At 49.2% G+C, this 19754-nt stretch overlaps 1 protein-coding gene across 1 annotated transcript in view; it reads right to left on the bottom strand.

Moving 5' to 3' along the window:
• Window positions 1–19754, bottom strand: part of Slc28a1 (solute carrier family 28 member 1) — a 47798-nt gene that overhangs the window by 18976 nt on the left and 9068 nt on the right. Inside the window, exons 6-10 of the mRNA XM_021210267.2 lie at window positions 17697–17838; window positions 16493–16606; window positions 14795–14872; window positions 5621–5701; window positions 1535–1615 (exon numbers count right to left, since the gene is read on the bottom strand). Coding sequence (XP_021065926.1) covers window positions 1535–1615; window positions 5621–5701; window positions 14795–14872; window positions 16493–16606; window positions 17697–17838 — 496 coding nt within the window. The remainder of the gene's footprint in view (window positions 1–1534; window positions 1616–5620; window positions 5702–14794; window positions 14873–16492; window positions 16607–17696; window positions 17839–19754) is intronic.

The raw sequence follows: 19754 nt of genomic DNA, 5'->3' as shown, positions 1-19754 counted from the left end.
GAGGCCAGTTTGAGGCCAGTCTGGACTACATAAGACTCTCTCTCTAAAAAAAAAAAAAAAAAAAAAAGCTGAGAGAGACAGAGAGAGACAGAGAGATAAAGAGACAGAGAGGGGGTTATTTTGGAAACAACTTATCTTCATGTAAGCATATCTATCTATTACATCAAACATGTAAACTATTAAACCCTTTGTGAAATTAACATGTTTGCTGTTTCAGGATATTTGATTACACTGTAAACCACAAGATTGTGCTGTTTACTGGGAAAACCTGTTTCTAGTTGTGTGTGGTGTAGCTCAGCCTTAGCACACACCTTTAATCCCACTGTCTGAAATACAGATATGCCCTAAGTAGACACCTTTAATCCAAACAATGAAGGTAAAGTTGGTTTGTAGAATGAAGCACCCATGTTTGAAAGTGATGTCTAAATGAGTGGCAGACAAAGTGACGAATCAGAGAAAGATTTGACGGAATAGGAAGGCTATGCCCAACTCTCTCAAGAAGAGAAAGGTAAGGGGAGCTACTTAAGAGAGCACAGCAGAGAAAAGTGGAGGAGGCAGTTTTACTGGCACAGTTATAGAGAGACAGATTGCAGAGAGAGAACAGGCTAGACCAGAGAATGAGAAGGAGCCAAAAGGTTAGAACAGATTGCCAAAGTTAGTGTGAGGCCAAGTAGATCAATTCAGTCAAAGGTCAAGAGAAAAGCCAGATTGAATCAGTCAGCTTGGAGAGGAGCTTGAGCCAGAACAGCTGAGTCGACCAGTCAGAGTTGAGAAAGAAATAGGAAGCTCACTAGAGTGAACTTATTCAGCAGAAAGTCTCAGGGCTAAAACCTTTCCAGGCCGAGATTAGACTGTATGGAGGCTCGAGGCTTCCAGGACTAGACCGAGGTCAGCAGACGAGAGAGGAAGCCTCTGAGATGACGATTACATCAGGTGAATAAAAGTTATCTTTACATCTTGCACCGTAACAAAAACCAGGCCAATACTTTCCTCAAATAAATAAATAAATAAATAAATAAATAAATAAATAAATAGAAATAATAATAATAATAAGGTATCACTTGGCAAGGATATCTCTTAGGGACTCCCTGACTTCCACAGTCTCCTTCTGCGGAATCCTGGTGCCTTCAGAACTATATTATTTTAAGAAATACATTTCAGACAAAGGAAAACTAAGTAGACCAAGAGATACAGAGGAAAGATGCCTGATTGAGAAAAAACAAATGAACAAACAAACACCAACTGACGACATGTGTCTCTATCCCTGCAGGATCTTGGCCTAATTATTCACATCTCCCTGGCCTCGGTTTCCCCGGTTAGCCTGCCAGTATCTAAGCTGATAACAACAGCCCAGGCTGAAGTGACAGAGGTGGCAAATAGACCACGTGGGGGTTTGGCATGACACAGGCAGGACACGCAGCATCCCTGGACAGCAGCCTTCTGTGAGCCTGGGGACAGGTTAAATGGCTCTCCCGTGAATTAGATTGGATCCCTGCCTGCCTCCAGTCTCTTTTGGGGTAGTTGCAGTACCTACCTGGCTCACAAAGATGTTTCCTGCCACACTTAGGGTCTCAGTGGCTGAGGTACCCATGGTGACCTGCATCAACCAGGCAATCTGGAAAAAAACCCAGAGTACTCATGAGTGGACATTAGCAAGCCAGAGTCAGAATGAGAAAGAGTTGGGGTGAAAGTACCTTAGAAGTCTTCTACCTGGGGGGGGGGGGCAGCTGCAGTTGTTTAAATGGTCCCTCCAAAACTCATATTGAAATTTAATTAGCATTGGAGCAGTATTAAGGGATGATCGGGGAACAAGGGAAATGGCTCAGTGTTGAGGTTTGGTCTTTTGCTATGTATTGTAATGCTAAATTCTGTAAATTCTTTTAAAGGTGAGTAAATTCTCACCTTTAAAAGCTTTTTGTTGTGCAAACCTTGTTCCTTGATTTAAAACTATTGGTTAAATAAAATTGCTACAGCTAATTACTGGAGGGATGAGAGGCAGGTGTGTTTGGAGTGACCAGGTTTGGGGTGGGGTGGAGGAGAGCTGAGGAAGAGAAGGAGGAAGAAGAGAGAGGAGAGAAAGCAAGCTGCCGTGAGGGGAGATGAACTGTGAGCGTGTGGCCACGAGAAGCAGCAAGTATCTGGGGTACACTGCTAGGGAGGAGCCAGGCCAGCAGCTAGACAAGAAGATTAGGGGTGGCCCCCAGTAGTTGTCAAAGACAAATAAAATAACTATAGTCTGAGTCTCGTTTATTTGTATGCTAGTCAGGGACAAGCTTAAATTGGTTGTACTACAGCTCAGTCATTCAGGTAGACTCCCAGGACCCAAGTAATCCCAGTGCTGCAGAGGGAGACACAGGAGAGTCACTGGGGCTCGCTGGCAGCCAGTCTACCCCAGTCAGTAAGCTCAGACTCAGTGAGAGATCCTATCTCAGAAAAATGAGGTGGGGAGGGGTCAGCAAACCAGCTAAGGTAAGCAAACTAGGTAAGACATTTGTCACCAAGTCTGACGCCCTTAGTTTGAATCCCAGGACCCACAGAGTGGGAAGAAAACCAACTCCTGCAAGCTGTCCTCTGATGGCTACACAAGTCTGGCGAGCATACATATGTGAATATTTATATGGGTTTGTCTTGTGTGTGTGTGTGTGTGTGTGTGTATGTGTGTGTGTATGTATGTGTGTATGTGTGTGTATGTATGTGTGTGTGTATGTGTGCGTGTATGTGTGTATGTGTGTGTATGTGTGTATGTGTGTGTATGTGTGTGTATATGTGCATGTATGTGTGTGTATGTATGTGTGTGTATGTGTATATATGTGTGTATGTGTGTGTGTGTGTGTGTGTGCAGATGCTGGAGGCTTAGAGAAAAAGGCTTCAGATCCCCTGGAGCTGGAGTTTCAGGGACTTATGAGCTGCCAAGGTGAACAATGGGAACCCAACTAGGTCTTCTGCAAGGGCAGTGCAAATTCTTAACTGCTGCTGAGCCATCTCTCCAGCCCCTAGATAAATAATTTCAAAAGAACAACAACAACAATAACAACAAAAACCTTGTTGGCTGGGCATGGTAGCACACATTTTTAATTCCAGGACTCAGGAGGCAGAAGCAAGCAGATTCTGTGAGTTCAAAGTCAGCCTGGTCTACATAATGAGTTCCAGGACAGCCAGGGCTACAAAATAAGACCCTGTCTCAAAAAAAAAAAAAAAAAAAAAATTCATTCACCATAATGTAGAGTACAGAATGGGGAAAATATCTTAACTAACCCTACATCAGACAGAGGACTGATATCCAAAATATATAAAGAACTTAAGAAATTAGACACCAACAAACCAAATAACCCAATTTAAAACGAGGCAGTGTTAAACAGAATTCTCGACAGAGGAATCTCTAATGGCTAAGAAGCACTTAAAGAAATGTTCAACATCAGGGAAATGCAAATCAAAATGACTGAGATTCTATCTCACACCTCTCAGAATGGCCAAGAGGGGGTTGAGAGAGAGAATGGAAATTGATGGAGGCATCTCTGGGAGGAGTCGAAGACCTGGTAGGAGGGGGCAGGTTCTGGGAGTCTATGGGGGTGACACCAGCTGAGACTCCTAGCTGCTGGAGATACAGATACTGATGCGGCCACCTCCCATAGCCAGGCAGGACTTCCAGTGGAGAGAGAGGGACATCAACCCACCTGTGAAACCTTCAACCCAAAATTTGTCCTGCCGACTAGATGTGCAGGGACAAAGATGGAGCAGTAATCGCAGGGAACAGCCAGCCAATGACTGCCTCGACTTGAGAACCATGCCATGGGAGAGCCAACCCCTGACGCTATTAATGACACTCTGCTATGCTTGCAGACAGGAACCTAGCATAACTGTCCTCTGAGAGACTTCATCCAGCAGCAGATGGAAACAGATGCAGAGAGCCACGCCCAAACATCAGGCAGAGTTCGGAGAGTCTTGTGGAAGAGTAGAAGATTGGATTGAGGGAGCTGGAGGAGCCAAGAATACCACAAGACCTACAGAGTCAACTAACCTGAGCCCACGGGGGCTCACAGAGACTGAACCACCAATCAAAGAGTATGCAGGGGCTGGACCTGGGCCCCTACACATTTGTAGCAGATGTGCAGCTGGGTCTTCATGTGGGTCCCCTAACAACTGGGACAGGGGCTGTCTCTGACTCTGTTGGCCGCCACTGGATCTCCTTCCCCTAACTGTACTGTCTGGTTAGGCCTCAGTGGGAGAGGATGTGCCTACTCCTGCTGGACTGGATGTCCCAGGGTGGGGTGGTACCCAAGAGGGGCTTCTCCTTCTCTGAGGTGAAAGGTAGAGTGTAGTTGGGAGAGGGACTTGTAAGGGTGGGGCTGGGAGGAGAGGAGGGAGGGGCCTTCAATAAAGTGAATAAATAAGTAAATTAATGAAAAAATTAAGTCACCATAATGTCTAGCCTGGTTTTCTTCAGTTACTTAACTAGAGACTTTCTTGTCCAAGGAACATTTGGTGGCATGCCAGGGTCTAGAGTTCAACGGAAAAGGGTTTGGGACATATTGTACTTCTGGAATGTTTCTGTGTGCCTGCTGCCTCTCAGCCTGTCCTTGGCTAGTTTTTCCTTCATAAGCATTTGGAGTTAGCTTTCCCTCCCATCCTCCTCTGGTCCAGGCCCATCACTCTCCATCCCTCCAGCCTGGCTGTGGAGGATGTGATTCTTTCCTGCTTATAGCACCATTTGTCCAAGCCCATGGTTGAACACATGTTCCAGATCCAGGGGTAGTCACCTCCTCTGGATTCTGCATGTTAGCGTAAGCATAGGTCGCTTTTTATTCTTGCTGTCATGCAAAGGCGCTGACTTATCCTGAGCTCTGTTGGCTAAAACCTCAGACCCTTTTGCCAGATGCTTTCAAATGCTGTACAATGCTAACCCCCAAATACTAGTCATATGCAGATTTTATAAACCTAAGCACGGTTGGGTTGCCAAGATGGTAAAGGTGTTCCGTGCCAAACCTCACAACCTGAGTTTAATCCCCAGGTCCTACATGGCAGAGGGAGAAAACCAGTTCCTGCAAGATGCCTTCTGACCTCCACATGTGCATCCTGGTATGCATGCATGCACACACAATAAACAAATATATCAACAAGTGAACAAACAAACACATGAATGAATGAATGAATGAATGAATGAATGAATGAATAGTCCTTTTAAAGTAAGCACATCTATGCCAGCTAAGTCTGGCCTCTCTAGCCCGGTATTATAATCTCTCTGGATCATTTTGGTAAAAATAATTTTCCCCCTAAATCACATGCCGCTTCCCTCCCTCTCATAGAGACATTAGATTTTGTGCCATTTTACCCTAGTGTCAGGACGAGAGACCTTCTGAGGGGATGTTTGACTAGCAGTAGAGATGGAAAGAATGTTAGGTGTGGGAAGAGAGCATTCTGGGACAGCATGGACTTCAGGAGCAAGAGTCTCTGGGAGGGTAAGGACCCTGGGAGCAGGGAATTCTGGGAAGGTATGGATCCAGAAAGCAAGAAATTCTAGGGTAGAGCGGTTGTCATGGGACTCTGGGAGAGAGGGGACACTGGAAGACTGTGCCCGGGAGCTGGTGACTCTGAAGAAGCCCACCCAGGCCTGAGGACTCACCTTCAGGATCACCCATTGCATGAGGCCCAGATAGTACAGAACTGACATGACACAGCTGAAGAAGACGATGATGGGCAAAACCTGGGGGGAGACAGGGTCCTGGGTTAGAGGTATGGCAGGGCCAGGCGACAGCCCACTCCTCCAAAGCCTTCTCTCAGAGGTCTGTCAGGTGCAGGGAGAAGCTCTGAGGCCTGTGCAAGAGTGCCGGGTGACCCCCAACGCAAGCCCGCACTGGGCCGTGAGAGGGGCTGTTTGCACCCCCTGCCTCTTTACCTCCATCATGAGGAGAAATCCCTTAGGATTGTCACGAAGGCTAAAGGAGCAGGCTCAGGTCTAGCACACTCAGGGACTCTCCTGCTCCTGCATAAGCTCAATTCTGGCCAGGCAGTGGTGGTGCATGCCTTTAATCCTAGCACTCGGGAGGCAGAGGCAGGTGGAATTTCTGAGTTCAAGGCCAGCCTGGTCTACAGAGTGAGTTCCAGGACAGCCAGGGCTACACAGAGAAACCCTGTCTCAAAAAACAAACAAACAAAAAGCTCAATTCTGTGCTGCCAACCTGACCACCTGAGTAGTTTCACCCCTGGGACCCACATGGTAGAAGGGGGAACCAATTCATTGTTTTCTGACTTCAGCACTGGTACTATGGCATGCGTGTGCCTGCACTCTCACACATACACGGTCACACAGATGCTGTATACATCCTTTTAAAATAGAAAGGAAGGCACTGCTCCCAAACACTTACACCCCTGTGTGCCAGAGCTGTGGGGAATTTGGTTTCTTCTTTCTTTCTTTCTTTCTTTCTTTCTTTCTTTCTTTCTTTCTTTCTTTCTTTCTTTCTTTCTTTCTTTCTTTCTTTCCTTCCTTCCTTCCTTCCTTCCTTCCTTCCTTCCTCCCTCCCTCCCTCCCTTCCTTCCTTTTCTTAATTTCTGAACTTCCCATCTGTTCCTCTATTTTTTTTCCTTTTTGTTTTATGGGTACTAAGAATCCAACCCAGGACTTTATGCATGCTCTGCAAGCACCCAGCACATGCTCTGCAAGCACCCAGCACATGCTCTGCAAGCACCCAGCACATGCTCTGCAAGCACCCAGCACATGCTCAGTCCATGTCCCCTGTTCCTGTAACATTTCTCAAGGAGGGAACAAAGCAGAGGAGAGCCTCAGAGTCATCTAATCAGTTTTGAACTTGGTGGGTATGAGAGGCCCCAGAATGTCCAAGTGGAATGTCCCATTGGGTAAGTGGGCCTAGGGCTGAGAGGGAACTCTGGGTGGGGACTGCGTTTGGAAGTTGGTTCATGAGAAATGTGGTTGAGGCCTTTGAGATGGCTCAGCAGGTAAAGGCTGGCTACCAAGCCCGATGACCTGAGATCTACCCTAGAGAACCCCACAGGGCAGGACAGAAGCAGCTCCCACAAACTGACCTCTGATGTCCACATATGCATCGTGCTACACACATCATACCTCCCCAACACATACCCGGAAAATTAATTAATTAAAAGTAAAAGAGAAAAAAAAAGAAGATGAGGTCCAGCTGAAACAACGTAATAAACACTACTAACAGAAACCTGCTGTAGTGTGCAGAACAGGACCCTGCAGCCTGCGTGGCTAAAGAGAGAGGAGAATAGCATCTAGGAGCCCCACGACACCAGTTAGAATGGCCAAAAGGAGAGGGCCAGAGACCAAGCGGGCACAGCCAATCACATGCGGGAGCCCCAACACTTTGGCAAGACAAGTCTTGAGATAGACAGAGACTACGGCACTCAGGGAGAAGCCTGGCCAGGCAAGAGCAGTGTCCGAGGAAGGGTGTGGACACAGACCAGAAGCCAAGTCACGTTGGGAGGAAGCAAGAGACCCAGAGATGGCACCGACAGGCAGCGCTTCCGGGAGGCCAGGCTGGCAGGGAGGGCCGAAGGGCAGGGGTTGGTTATTGTATTTTGAAAAGGGAGAGACTTGCACGATCTCTCAGAACAAGTCGACAGTCCTAGGTGGCAGCAAAGATCTGCTCCCACAGCCCAGCTGTGGGAAAGAAAAGAGTGCGGTTGGCCTTCCCCTCCCTCTTCCCACCAACACCACAGGCCTCTCGAGATTTGCTCCACTTCCCACCTATTGCTGGGCCTTGCCTGCTGCTGGGGACATCACATGATGGGGAACATAGATACTGGATTCAGAAACTCCATTCCTGCCTTCTAACCCCTCCTTGCTAAGGCTTGGAGCTGGCGCTGCTCACAGCTCCGGTGGTGACGTCATCCCTCTCCCAGAAGCCAGATGTGAGTCTACTCAGCTGGCTCGGTGGACTATGTGAGGGACTCCAGGGCCACTGGCTGGCTACAGCCCCAGGCTGGAGCTAGGAGGACATGCGCAGGATGGCAGAGTGGGCGTCGGAAGGCGTGTTCCGACTCTAGGCGGAGGCTGTTGGCGAGAGGGAAGCTGCATTTGGGGTGAAGGAGTGAATGGTGCCGGAGGAAAGGGAAGGGAGGGGGGTCTCTAGATGGTTCAGTGGTAAAGCATCTGCCTAGCATGTGAGGCCCAGGAGCTGCAGCACCACAAAAAGAAGAAGGGAGAGGAAAGGAGGGGGCAGGAGGGGAAGGATGGAGGGAAGGGGGAAGGCAGGCAGGCTCCAGTTTTCTAAGGTACGGTATGCAAGTACGGTATGCAGGTACTGGAGTGCCTGGGGTGGTACACAAGCAGTGTGTGTAACTCAGGGCAGGGCTACTGAGGAAGGACTCTTAACTCCTACTATGTGCCTGGAAGGAAGTCCTACTGTGTGTCAGGTACTCATTGATATGTGCTGGCTCATTGATCCTCAAAGCAACTGAGGTGGCTGTCACTATCTCCCCTAACCAATGGGTACACTGAGGCTCTGAAGTGTGGGCCACCCATCCAAGGTCACACAGTTGAGAATGGGCAGAGACCACTCAGATGGCTGAGGCCTGTGCTCTGGAGAAAGCTTGATTCTCTGCATTCAGGGCTGCATGTGTCCTCACTATAGGCAGAATCTTCCAGATTCACGTGATAAAACCAAAGCCCAGGTGACTGGCTCAGATGAGCCATCAGGAGGTGAAGCCCTCATGAATGGGGTCAGTTCCCCTTATGCAAGAGGCCCTCTGTCTCCGAGAGGATGGGGGAGGAGTTGACTGTGACCTGGAAGAGGGATTCCTGATCAGAACATGACCCTGGGGCACTCTGCTGTCCTGTCCAGCTGCTAGAGCGCTGAGTGGACTCCTGTTGTTTGTGAGCCGGGCACACCTATAGTTTTTAATCAGAGCATCCCACGCTCTGAGGACCACGGCTTCAGAGTCTCCACTGCGCCACACCCTTGGAACAACTTCATCCTGCCTGGAAATCAAACCCATTCGAGCTGGCTCTCCCTCCTCCACCACCCCACGTCCTTCCCTCAGCCTTGCCTCTCAGCCTCTGCTCTCTTCCCACCCCATCTCCGAAAAGAGTACTGTTTACCTGAGGGGATTAAGGTCTACCTTAGGCAGGTACCCCCAAACTCTCAGGAGATAAAAAGGTTTTTTGGTTTGTTTGTTTGTTTTTACCTCTGGAGCTCCTCAGGAGGAGCAGTTGAACACTAAGCGCAGCAGGTGGAGCCTGTGCCAGAGGCTGGAGTCCGCCATTGTGAGAGGCAGAGGGAGTGTGACCCTGGGTCAGCTGGACCCAGCAAGAAAGCAGGAGCTGGACTGTGAGCAGGGGGGACTGGGGGGTCGGGTGGAAAGTTACTAGAAGGGAGATGGAGCCAAAGCAGGGGTGGGGACAGGGGTGGGAGGGTGACTAATAAACCAGATACAGCCAGGAGGGGGAGGACACTACATGGACTGTGCAGAGCTCTGGGCCAAGGAGAAGCAGAGGACTAAAAAACGTCCCAGGGTGATTCTACTTCCTGGAGAAAGATCATTTGGACCAGGTCCCAGCAGGAGACAGCCTAGGTCTAAAAATCTGCAGGAGCTCAGGGAAGGCTTCCCAGTGTGGACACTGGCCAGAGACTTAGACCAGAGTCTGAGAGTCACGGAAGAGCCTTGAGGTTAAGTCAGTACCCAAAAGAGTCACCCTACCTTGAGGGCAAACCTCAAGACTGAAAGAGGAATGTTGTTGTTGGTGGTGGTGGTGATGTGTATGTGTGTGTGTGTGTGTGTGTGTTGGGGGGCGGTATATAGTGTGTGTGTGTGTAGTGAGTATGGTATATGTGTGCAGTTTGTGTATGTGGTATGTGTACAGTGTATGTATATATGGTGTGTGTGGTGTGTGTACTGTGGTGTGTGAATGTGGTATGTGTGTATAGTGTGTGTGTGTGTGTGTGTGTGTAGTGTGCGTGGTATGTGTATGTGGTATGTGTAGTATGTGGTGTTTGTGTGTGTAGTGTGTGTGTGTGTGTGTGTAGTGTGGTGTATGTGGTGTGTGTATATGGTGTATGTGCAGTGTGTGTATGTATAGTGTGTGTGGTATGTGTATGTGGTATGTGTAGTATGTGGTGTTTGTGTGTGTAGTGTGTATGTGTGTGTGTGTGTAGTGTGGTGTATGTGGTGTGTGTATATGGTGTATGTTCAGTGTGTGTATGTATAGTGTGTGTGGTATGTGTATGTGGTATGTGTGGTATGTATATGTAGTATGTGTAGTATGTGGTGTTTGTGTGTGTAGTGTGTGTGTGTGTAGTGTGGTGTATGTGCAGTGTGTGTATGTATAGTGTGTGTAGTGTGTGTGGTATGTGTTGCGTGGTATGTGTATGTGGTATGTGTAGTATGTGTGTTTGTGTGTGTGGTGTGTGTGTGTGTTTGAGTGTGTAGTGCGGTGTGTGTGGTGTGTGTGTGTATGGTGTATGTGCAGTGTGTGTATGTATAATGTGTGTAGTGTGTGTAGTATGTGTTGTATGTGGTATGTGTATGTGGTATGTGTAGTATGTGTGATGGTTTTGTGTGTGTGTGTATATGGTGTGTGTGCAGTGTGTGTATGTATAATGTGTGTAGTGTGTGTGGTATGTGTTGTGTGTGGTAAGTGTATGTGGTATGTGTAGTATGTGTGGTGGTTGTGTGTGTGTGTGTCTTGTTAAGGCTGCGTTGACTTGCACACTGAGATCTTCCTGCCTCTGCTTCCCTATTGATCTCTAGGATCTAAGGTTTCCATCACCAACTGCCTGGCTAAAGGATACATTTCTAAGGTTGCTTCCATTCAGTCAGTGATTCATCCCCATGGCCCAGGCTTCACATCAGAGCAAGAGCTCAGTTGCCCCACTTGCTGGCTGGATGCAGGCTAACTGGCTCAAGCATGGTCATATTACCTAACGCAGCCCAATCAGAATCCTGCCCAGGACTTGTCTGGCCACAAAAGAGAGTTGTCCATGCTAGCCAATGTGTGGTAAGAGTGAACATCTGGTGTTGATGGGGTAAACATGGTGTGAGGGATAAAGCTGACCCTGAAGGCTAAGCAGAGAGGATGCGAGGCTGCAGCTGGTCTGGGGCCTGGATCTGGCCTTTGCCGGCTCCACCTGACCGTCTAGTGTGTGAGCCAAGAAGTCCTCTCCTCCTGGGAAGCTAGGTGCAAGTGATTTCTGTCACTCTCGACCATCCCGAAGCACATAACCTCTTATAAGCTAGGAGGAGAACAAGTGTTCTGAGACCCAGAGCCCCTTGCCGCCTAAATAAGAGGCTCTAATGTCAGGGCACAGAAACTAAAATAAGGACATTGTGTTGGGGTCCAATCTTGACTCTTTAGCCTCGTGACTTTGCACAAACATCAGCTACCCTGTTCACCAGGCTCCTCACCTATAAAGGGGTAATCATCGTGTTTTCTCTGAAGGGTTGGTGTGAAGCCAGAATGGAGTCTAGCCACAGCTTCTCTCTGTAAGCCTTAGCAGTTATCAGGACTTTCCCCTTGCCTGAGCTTCTCTTTTCCTCTAGAGCAGTGGTTCTTAGCCTTCCTAATGCTGTGGCCTTTTAATACAGTTGTGGTGACCCCTAGCCATAGTTGTAAATTTTGCTACTGTTAAGAATCGCAATACAAATATCTGATATGCAGGATATCTTATATGTGACCCTGTAAAAGAGTCGTTAAACCCAAAGGGGTGGAGACCCACAGGTTGAGAACAGCTGCACCAAAATATCCAGCACTAGGTGGGACGAATGGTTTATAATATCCCTGAATTATTTCAAAGTCACCTTTGACCCTTGAGGGATTAGAAGCCCTGGGTCTTGCTATGGAGGTTGGAGTCTGGTATGCTGTTGCATGCCTATAATCCTAACACTGCATGGGTAGCAGTAGAAAGATCATGAATTTAAGTTCATCCTCTGCTCTGTGATAAGGTCAAGGCCAGTTTGGACTACATGAGATACTATCCCAGCAGTTTGGAGGCAGAGACAGGCAGAATGCTGTGAGTTCGAGGCCAGCCGGGTCTACAGAGTGAGTTCCTGGACAGCCAGGGCTACACAGAGAAACCCTGTCTCAAAACAAACAAACAAACAAACAAAGTTGTTCAGCCCTTGTGTTAGACCAGGGACTCCAGGCTTTGGAACATTGTACTCTGACCAGGAAAGGCTATCTCCACTGAGCACACCCCTGTCTCCTTGGGGCCCACTGAGCACACCCCTGTCTCCTTGGGGCCCACTGAGCACACCCTCTGTCTCCTTGGGGCCCACTGAGCACATCCTCTGTCTCCTTGGGGCCCACTGAGCATACCCCTGTCTCCTTGGGGCCCACTGAGCACCCTCCCTAGCAGGCACGGAGGAATTTCCCAGAACCACTCCTGAACTATCCCTTATTTATTTCATTCATTCAGCAAACCGCAGAGTCTCTGGCTGTGGTCTTTTAGGGCTTAAGGCTACATGAAGGATGCAAAGGCCAAGCCTTGTCCTCAAATGGTAAATGCCCTTGTGACAGCACCTATGGGACTGAGGAGTAACTGACATCTGTCTTCCCCTAAGCCGGCCTCCCTAGACTTTAAACATCTCCTTTGCGGGGGGGGGGGGCCCTCTCTAGCACACACACCAGCATCTGTCTTTCCTATCTGCTGTCAACATGTTAGGCAACTGATGCCATAGTCAGGACTGCTCAAAACTCTTCGGTGGAATCTCTGTTAGTGAAGAAAGCCCAGATGTGGGACACCCATGGTGGTGCTTGCAGGTTAGCCCAGATGTGGGGCTCCCATGGTGGTGCATGCAGGTTAGCCCAGATGTGGGACACCCATGGTGGTGCATGCAGGTTAGCCCAGATGTGGGGCACCCATGGTGGTGCATGCAGGTTATCCCAGATGTGGCACACCCATGGTGGTGCGTGCAGGTTAGCCCAGAACTCAGGAGGATCACAAGTTTGAGGCCAGTTTGAGCTACATCCCGGCCCTGTCTTAAAACAAAACAGAGCCCAAAACACAGACTCAACAAAAGACCCTTAGATGCCTCAGCCTGGCATTGAGATGTTTTGGGACAGAGTCTGCTGAACCCAGAGGCTGACCCCCAGCTTCCCTCCAGGTGTTTGCACACCCCAGAGTCCCTCCGAGCCTTTGCCCTCACCACTGCACCTTCCTGCTTCTGGCTCCAGCACCTCCCACTCCTCCACATCCTGGGACTCTTCCACATCCTCAGGGAGTCCTCCTCACCATCCCTAGTGGCCACTTCTCTACTACAGGCTCTGCGTCTGTCTCACGCGCGTGACCCCTGCACGCTGGAGGTAGAACCGCTGTGTGCTGTTTAAAGCTGAGAAGCTGTCGGGCTTTACCATGAGGTGCCTTCAAGAAGTCCCCCACAACAGATGTTCACCTCTTCCCGCTGGACCTTTGGGTGCACACCACCTGGCTATGCAGATATAGAGAGAGCAGTCCCCACACCCTATGGGGATGGTATTCGGGTGAGCTTGTAGGATAGCCAAGGCTGTCTTTTGACATCTTTATACAGAGGTCGCAGGCATAACAGGCACTGAGCTCTAAGAAGAGCTAGTAAGAGGTCAGAGTTCATGTCCAGACTTCATGTCTGGACTTCATTTGGCCCTGCATGAGCCCAGAAGTCTACAGAAGAAGCTGGAAGCCCCTCCAGGTCCATCATCCCCAGCAGAGTAGGAAGGCGGAAACTCCGGAACCTACCAACAGCGCCTGTGTGACCACCCCGCCCCCCCCCACCGCCATGGCCTTAGTGGTCTAGACCGGCTACTAGATTGGCTACTAGATCATGGTCTGTGATTCATGTCCTTGTTACTTTGGCGCCAGAGACAGAAAACTGGAGCCAGGCTGCCACTCTCTCTGCCTGGCTTTTGGAACTGCAGTGTAAGCCTGGAGTGAGCTTCAGGCTGTAAAGCTGACTATACAAAAGGGGGGACTGTACTAAAGTCCTCACTAACCAAGGTAGGTCAGAGGCTTAACCAAGTTACCGGAGGGAGAAGAAATATAATCACAGCTCCATCCAGAACAGCAGAGGGGGTGGGGGTGGGGGCACATCAGCAATGTCCCCAGCACGAATGACTCTGTTTTAAACTATGGCTAGGTGCTGGGCGTGGTGGTGCACACCTTTAATTCCAGCCCTTGGGAGGCAAAGGCAGGCAGATTTCTGAGTTCGAGGCCGGCCTGGTCTACAGAGTGAGTTCCAGGACAGCCAGGGCTACACAGAGAAACCCTGTCTCGAAAAACCAAAAAAAAAACAAAAAAAAACAAAAACAAACTACAGCGGGCTCTGCCATGGGACAATGGAGTCTTTAAAACAGAAGGATGACTTTACCCTTAATGTCTCCTATACTAACTTCATATGACTGTAGATGCAGTGTTGAGTGAGCAGAGAGAGGTAGGGGGGGTGGGGGGGAAGAACTAGAAGCAGAGCCTGTGGAGGAGGTTGGCTCTGAGGGGTAGTGATAGGAAATAGCATCTATGGATCCAGTGTCCCTGCATCCTTGGGGCTGTCTCTCAGCAAACTTCACCCGTGCCACTGTTTGCTCTCTGCCTTCTAACAGCTATGTCAAGTGGTGATTCATGCTTAAGAAAAAGAATGCAGAAACTGCAAACTTCCCCACGCTTTACCAGACATCATCCAACAAACAGGGTGCTGGGTCTTTCCTGGCCCCAGGCTTTGGCTTCCTAGGCACTAGTCTGAGCCCACAGGAGCCCTCCCCACCCGAGCTCACCTCCTCTCAGCTTAGCTGGCTCCCACAGCTGGGACCTGAGCAGCGAGTGCCAATCAACCCTTGCTGGGGCAACAGTCAACTGACCTGAAAGGCAAAGACATCCTTGACCAGAGCCTCTCCAAAGACGAAGCTGGAGCCGGCCTCGGTGTAACTCAGGAAGACCTGGAGGGAACACAAATACAGGGAGTGGGGCTGGGAAGGGCGGCAGGAACCATGGCCAGGAACTCCGGCTGGGGCGAGCAAGAGCTTCAGCCTAGCACAGGGGGAACAAGGATCCAAGGCTACCGGCCTGCCGGCCTCAAGAGGCACCTCTGAAACATGGTCCCTGCATGCGGCCTCCAACCTGTGTGCATGGAGTTAACGAGACAAAGAGTCATAGTGGTAGACTTTATGTTATGTTTCTTTCTCAGAGTGAGTCTGGGGCTAACCTGATTACACCACACACTGTCAAAAAACAAAAACAAAATAAAACAAAACAAAACAAAATAAAAACCCATAACTTAAAGAGCTAGGAGTAGCAGCTCCTGCCTGCAATCCCACTTGGGAAACTGAGACAGGGGGATTGCCAGGTGTTCAAGGCAATCCTGGGCTGTGCAATGGTACTCCCTCAAAAAGTAAAACAAAGGACAACTCTGAAATTTAAGGGGATGGCTCAGCTGGTGCTGTGTTTGCCTCATAACAAGGACCTTCATCATGATCCCCAGAATCTATAGCTTTGAAAAAAGCCAGATATGGTGGCAGGTGCTTATAACCTCCTCCGTGCAGGGAGGCGGGCACAGGCGGATCCCCCAGGACCATTCTACTCCGCAAGCTCCAGGCCAGTGAGAGACCCTGCCTCAAAAGAAAGTGGGCAGTGCCTGGTGAACAACACCCGAGATTGTCTTCTGACCTTTACATACATGCACACCTGCAGCTGCACACCGTGGCAATATACAGACACATGCACATGTGCATACACACTAAGCCAGGTGGCTCCCAGAGTTTTTAAGTGGAACAACTCAGCATAATAAAAACCGATGATGTAAGCCAGGCATGGCAGCATGTGCTTTTAATCCCAGCACTTGGGAGGCAGAGGCAGGTAGATGTTTGTAAATGTTTGTAAACTTGAGGCCAGCCTGGTCTATAGAACGAGATCCCGATCAGCAATAGAAACATAACAAGAGCCTGGCTTTTTTTGTTTGTTTGTTTGTTTTGTTTTGTTTTGTTTTTTGAAACAGGGTTTCTCTGTATAGCCCTGGCTGTCACTCTGTAGACCAGGCTGGCCTCGAACTCAGAAATCTGCCTGCCTCTGCCTCCCGAGTGCTGGGATTAAAGGCATGCACCACCACACCTGGCGGGAACCTGTCTTTTAAAAAAAAAAAAAAAAAGCAGCTGAAAAAAAAATAAAAGAAACAATCAAACATGACTTCAATAAACATTTCTAAATTCACATGCCAAGTGGATGAGATTTTTAAAGGTTTCCGTTGTTAGCAATTTTAACTCATTTACATCCCAAGGCACTGAAAAAATGCAGCAGGTCATATGACCTGGCATCTGCATACCCTAAGAACCTCACCATCTGGGAATCCATTCCATCACCAGACCCAGCCTCTGAAAAGACGAGAGGGACTGGGGGACCTTGGGCTGGTGGCCACTGCAAGCCCCTGGCCAGCCCCCTACTCTCAACCCAGATATGGGACCCTGGTCTTTCTGGTCCCTAACTATCTCTGTGACCTCCACATCTATCTCCCTGAATCAAGTGGCCTCTCCCCAACTCTCCAGAAGCAGGCCTAACATACACACCTGGATCTGGTCACCTAGCCACTGGAATGCAACGAACCCTGGTTCTGTTCTGATGACGAAGAGTCCAAGCACAAACTGTAGCCCAAGGCCCCAGGACACAGCCCGCCATGATACCTGCCAGCCAACAGAAAGGTCCTCGTGAGCTGAGCCGCTTGGGGGGATCCACAGGTCCACTGCAGGGTATGGGATGGGGGGAGGGGTGTGCAGGAAAGACACAAGGAGCTTTGTCCTGCCCGTAGTAGTCTGGGTCCAGCCTAGCACTAGGTCTGCTGCCAACAGTTGCACAGGCTCTTGGCAGGTAAAGCAGAAACAGTACAGCATTCTGCAGGCTGATATGCAGCTTGCCTGGTCTCCATGCCCAGCTCCCCTCCAGCTCAGTGTACAATGTCTGTCTGCCTGGACCCTCACTGGCTGACCTCTATGAGCTCTCAGGAACCCTGACCTCAGGTCTCTTGATAGCCCGTGTGACACAGAAGAGCCCAGGCCCTAGGGCTGCATTTCTCACTCAGCGCAGAATGAATCCTTGACCTCCTCCCTCACAGGACAGCATCAGACACTGGTGCAGCCATGCTCTGAAGCACACAGGGGTCCTGATTCTGGGGCATGGTTGCTCTATGGTTGCCATGGAGACAGTGAGAGAATAGCCCAGCCAGCCAGCACAGCAGGGACTTCCCTTGTGGGCAGGACATTGTGTATACCAGTTACCTGGAGGGCCAGCCTTGCCCCAGAATTTCTATCTCAGTATGGGAGGAGTCAAGGCCAAGAGTTAGTGTTTCTAGTATATTCCAAGGAAATGTTGTAACCCCTGGTTAGGGAAGCTGACCTCAAAGCCAATGATTTCAGGATACTCTTGGACTCTCTAATAGAACTGGAAGTTCAGGTTTCCTATCTTCTGTGGTAAGGGGGTTCCTGAGGCCAAAGCCCTGAGGAACATGTATATCACCAAGGTGACAAATATCCCCAGCAGCCTGTGAGTTTGGAATGCTATCAGCAGTCCTCCCCAGAAAGCTCCCTGTCCCCTGGAGAATTCAAAGTCTTCTCTGCTTAGACAGGTAACTCCCTACTTAAGGTCTCCAGTCCCGATATGTCCCTTAACAGCTGCACAGGGGACTTATCCCAGTGCAGGGACACCCATCTCACCCCAGCCCCAGCCCACAGGGAGCAGCCGCTGGCTTGCAGCCTGGGTAGTCAGCTGAACACTCACAGCACGGTGATGCTTTGAGCCAGCGAAGAGAAGGACAAGGAACACGCAGATCCCTGCAAAGGACACCAGCTGTTCGGGCCGCTGGGCGGTGTCCAGAGATAGCCACAAGATCACACCCAGGCCAGCAGCAAGGGCTAGACCTCTGTAGGAGAGAGATAAGAGAGATAGAAATCCATCAGCCTTAACATCCCTCTCTCTCTCTCTCTCTCTCTCTCTNTATATATATATATATATATATATATATATATATATATATATATATATCACAGACATACAAATGCACATACATACATGTGCACATATATGTGCACACACACACACAAATGCAGGCACCCACATATGTACCCTTAGTGGCCCAGGGACTCTACCCAATGCCCCGTGGGTTACAGGTTCTTTACTCTGAGTGTTGGGCACAGTCATCTCCCTGGCTCTTGGCAATTCTAGGCCCAATTCATTCCCATCCTCTTGAGTGGTTCTTTGGGATAGTGTTTACCAACCAGAATTCAGCTGGATGTGCCAGAGAAGCCCTGTTGCTCTCTGGAGTTTTCTCTCTTAGCCTCATATCCAGTTCAATATGCCACCACTGTAGAAGGCACAGATTGTAATCCCTGACTGAATCCCAGCTGGCCACATGGGGCTGCTTCTGCAGATACACAGGATGCACGAACGATGGGGCCGGCTTCCTCCAGTAGACTGCAAAGGATGCTAGGAACAGTCTTGGGAATGAGGGTGTAGAAGCATGTGGCAGAAATAAGACTACTCTGGAGGCCCCATAACAGTAGCTCTGTGGGCAGCAGGCAACATCAGACTAGGAAAGCCACAGGTTTTAATATACAATTCCAACCCAGGGGAACATCCCTGTAGACTGAGCCCAGCAAAGCCACAAGACTGAGTTGTCTAGTCTCCCCAGTGTGCCCAAGACACAGCACCTGGAGTGAAAAATTATTCTGGAGTCTGAAGATTTACGGTCTTGAGCTGGCAAGATGGCTCAGCAGATAAAACTGATGATCTGAATCCAACTCCCCATGGTGGAATGAGAGAACAGACCCCCCCAAATTGTCTTCTGGCATTCACACATACACATTCACACCTACCCACATCTATCATGCACACACACACACACACACACACAAATATAACAAGATAATTTTTTAAAAATTAGGATCTCACCTTCTTGCCCTTTGTACTTGCTTGGGTCCTGTCACCCTGCCTTCTTATTTCTCTCACCCCTTTGGATGGTGTCCTACCCGTCTGCCGTCCCGTCTGCCGTGTTGTGGAAGTGAAAACTTGTTTTCCTGTGCAGGCTCACAGCTAAGAGGAGTTTGCCCTGACTGTCAGGTGAGACTTTTGACTCTGAACCCTCCTGTTGATGTCTGGCCGAGTAAAGACTGAACAATTCAGATGGGAAGCCATGTTGTGTATGTGAGAAGCATGGGTTGGGCCAGGGGTAGAGGGTGCTATGTCTTGGGTGTGGTTTTTCCCATCAAAACTCATGTTGAATTTATTTTGTTTTGAGACAGTCTCCTGTTGCCCAAGCTGGCTTCCATCTTCTGCTTCCATTTCCAAAGCGCTGGGATTATAGGTGCTCACCACCATGTCTGGTTTTTCATGGTGAAATGAAACTTGCTGTGCTAGAATGAGAGGCCTTTAAGGGACAATTAGGTCCTCCCTTGAAGAAACTGGTTAATCATAGGGGAATCCAAGGGAATGCTCACTCCACTGGGTTAGTCTGGATTAGTTACTGTGGAGAGCAGGCGGGTAGTGTGAATCGAGTGGCCTCTCCTATTCTATCTCTTCCATGGTCCCTTGCTTGCCCTTCTGCTACCATGAGCAGAAGCATAAGGCCAAACAGATGCCAACCACGAGCTCTCGAACTTCTCAGACTCCAGAACCATGAGCCAAAGCAGACCTCTATTCTTTATAAATTGTTCTGTCTGCGGTGCTCAGTTATAGCAACAGAAAAGAATGGCAGGGGTCTGACACTCTAGCCTCCCTTTCCTCTCTATGGTTTGTGGTTTCCAGAGCTGCTTTTTTTTTTTTTTTTTTTTTTTTTTTTTT

This window comes from Mus pahari, chromosome 1 (assembly GCF_900095145.1).
Source record: "Mus pahari chromosome 1, PAHARI_EIJ_v1.1, whole genome shotgun sequence".
NCBI classification, from domain to species: Eukaryota; Metazoa; Chordata; class Mammalia; order Rodentia; family Muridae; genus Mus; species Mus pahari.
This window is presented reverse-complemented; position numbering and strand designations above follow the sequence as displayed.